The 3,107-nt window shown below is 42.8% G+C and overlaps 1 protein-coding gene across 1 annotated transcript; it reads right to left on the bottom strand.

Annotated features, from left to right (window-relative positions):
• Positions 1–1,847: 1,847 nt before the first annotated feature.
• Positions 1,848–2,897, bottom strand: LOC120294066 (putative cysteine-rich receptor-like protein kinase 9). The gene has a single exon (XM_039313950.1). It carries the CDS (start codon positions 2,895–2,897, stop codon positions 1,977–1,979), a length of 921 nt encoding a protein of 306 aa, XP_039169884.1. The 3' UTR covers positions 1,848–1,976.
• Between the last annotated feature and the right edge of the window lie 210 nt (positions 2,898–3,107).

Raw genomic sequence — 3,107 nt, forward strand, 5'->3', positions numbered from 1 at the left:
ATTGAATTCGACTAACGTTGCCGTGGGTTCTTGAATGCTGAATTATGTGGAGTGAGCTTGGACCGTTTCGTCGTCAAAGTCGAGCGGAGAATTGGAAAGATTAGTCAAGGATAGGGATGTAGGCCCAAGTGATTTGCGAACCACGACAGATTTGACTTCACTCCACTTAGTATTTTCGTCCTTCCCCTTCATATACAAGTTTCCATTTGATAATATGTTTAATCAACATTAACATGATCGAAGTGCAATATGTACATAGTTCTTATTTTTTTCTTTTTTTTTGGTTTTTGGTCTAATCAAAAGTAGGAACCACTTTTTTTCATGACATAATAGATAAATAGATACATAAGCACCGTTATTATCTCAACACCTTGGTTATTTGTCAATAAATTCATAATTAATTAGTTATTTGTAAAGAGATCAGCGACTTTTGTGCTGAAAAAGAATCCTAATATTATTGGATTTGATCTCTGTAGTTGGAATGAGAGGCAACTATTTGTTAAATGTAGAAACTTACATAGACAGCTAGATAAAAGACGTCTCCAATAGACTAACTGTTAAATGGAATCTACCTAACGTCTTAGAAGATAATGACAAATAATTACCAAAAACTTAAATTGAGAAACTTAATTTGCCAGGAGGATGATGGTCCCCACTCGCCTTTTGCAAGTGCGTATATGTTTTTCTGGGGAAGACTAGATCAAAAGATGAACCGACCATACAAACAACAATAATTAAAGTTGATCTTTCAATGGGAATGGTCTTTACATAATGTTGAAGCTGCCGGGTCAAATTAAGGTTTTCTAGAAAAAGGTTGTGAGAAATTCTCTGGTTATATATCGTGGGCCAGCTTTAGCTGTAATTACTACTTGTAAAAACTTGACGGTTTATCATACACATGGTAAACAATTTGATAGACTAACTTAGTTGGGTGTCCATCCTGAAGATAGACCCAAAACATGGCGTCAAGGACTCCAAGCATGAGACCTTAGCTTGCCACTCCCCCGGTGTGACCATGGTGGCTCAAGCTTCGGCAAGCTCAATGAGTGACGAGATGCAACAAATAAGCTTCAGCAAGGGTTATCATGATGAAATCCACAATCTAGCTATATCCAGAGATGATAAAGATCGAAAATTGGCAGAGTGGACCTCGCCGAACGTCGGTGGTAGGCCACAGAGGCCGCAAACCATCACGAGGTGATAGGGAGATACCAAAAAAACAAGCGAACCCACTCGTTCTACTAGTTTCGACACGTTGAACACTGATTAACACAAGTAAAAAATCGAAATCATGTCTATAGGCGCACATCACGAAGAAGTGCAATGGAGAAGACCCCCTCAAAAGTCTGTAACTCTTCTGCAACAAGGGGATTGCTTGTCATACTGAACAAAACAAACTAAGACTCTTGAGCGGCTACAGGTGGACATGTTTTGAACCCTGAAAAATGGGAGATCGAGGTACCGGGACGATTTTGAAACAAAACACCCAACCCCAAACCTTCCCTCCCAACCAAAAAAGAAAAGAAAAAAGGAGGGACGATTTTGATTTCAGGATAAAAGTAAAGGGATTGGTGTTGACATTTAAAAAGGCCCAACAGAAACCCCTAAAACTTATCCAATTAAAGTTAAATGAGACTTAGGATGAGTCTGACTGAACTCAACGTACTTTTTCAACACATGCTATTAGCAACGTTAGGAATACTAAAAGTTGCTTGCTAAATTCACTTGTTAAGTGATGGGTAAATTTTGCGTATCTAAATTAATTCGCTCGTATAAGCACACATAGATCTGCACATTATTTAAATTTAATAGATGAGTCTTGGTATATTTCCAGCATACTCTCCTACATCTTGTCCTTAAACGAGTCACATTCAAGAACTGTAGGTACTCACAAACTTTTTCCCATTATTCCGTCCTCAGTTATTACACTGAATGGAAAGTAACTCTACTTCAACAACCCCAGCTTATCGTCACCCTCAAAAAGGAAAAAGAAAAAACACTACGCCGGCGGTGCAAAGAACCCCGGAAGACATAACTCTGACTCCTTTAGATCTCACTGTTGAAGAAGGAGGAGGAGCAGCTACAACCGCCGCAGGTGGCGGGGCAAGTGTTGGCGCCGGTGCCGGTGCTTCATGGAAGACAGTCTCATTATAGAACTGGTAAAGCTCAAACCTAACATTGCAGCTCGGGGCCAAGACTCTCCCTCCTTCCTTATCAATGGGCAGATTCTTGATGGCCCCTTGCAAGCACGCCTTGCACTCCGCCGACGTCAAGTCCGGCGTGCACTGAGCGAGCGTGTATAGCCGCTTCGAGCCCGAGATGTCGGCGTCCTTGACAGCAAACCTCTTCCCAGACCCATCGCTCGCCGCACTCTCCACCAATTCATCGGTCGTGTCCTTTAGCAACTGGGCAAAGCTGCTAGGGCTTGAAATGTTGACCTCGTTCATCAATACGAAGGCTGGCGCATCTTGCTCAACGGAGAAAATGGAGTGGTTCGAGTAACGCAGCATGCACTCATCGTACCAAATGATGGAGTCTTTCTCTTTAGGGCAGTCGCTGAGTATTTGCTTGCTCGCGTTGGACACGCAGTCGCCACAAGTGGCGGCAGCGATGTCGCCACGGCAGAGGAATAGCCCGTAGGTGCGGTCAAGTGGGTTTTTGCCGGCAGTGGCATTGGCAAAGCCATCGGCATCGGTGGCGGCGGCAGAGGAGAGGGAGGAGAGGAGGGTGTTGAGATTTGTTTGGTAGGTGGATTTGGGAGTGAAGAGGGTGGTGTTTGGGCAGTAATGCCCTATATAAGTTGGTGCAGCTTCAGTAATGTGAGTGCAAATACTTAGAAAATTAACGAAGAAGAAGAAGAAGATGAGAGAGAGGCGAATGGTGCCGAAAGAATTCATTTTTGGATGATTGGCTGGCTGAGAAGAGACATTAAGAAGATATTTATATAGGGGTGTGTCAAATCAGAACTTTGGCTATGTATTGACCACAAGTCAACGCGCAATTCAACTAAATTTACGAAAGATTTTGATTATGTAGGCCACTTGGGTTGCCCATACCGTAAGTCAGTTAAGTCAACTTTTGCTGGAGTTTTCCCTTCTTTTGTACGC

The sequence above is a fragment of the Eucalyptus grandis genome, chromosome 5, assembly GCF_016545825.1.
Source record: "Eucalyptus grandis isolate ANBG69807.140 chromosome 5, ASM1654582v1, whole genome shotgun sequence".
Lineage (NCBI taxonomy): Eukaryota > Viridiplantae > Streptophyta > Magnoliopsida > Myrtales > Myrtaceae > Eucalyptus > Eucalyptus grandis.

Bases quoted from the DNA above. Each gene is read 5' to 3' on its own strand.
- LOC120294066 (XM_039313950.1), bottom strand. From the start codon at position 2,897: ATGAATTCTTTCGGCACCATTCGCCTCTCTCTCATCTTCTTCTTCTTC.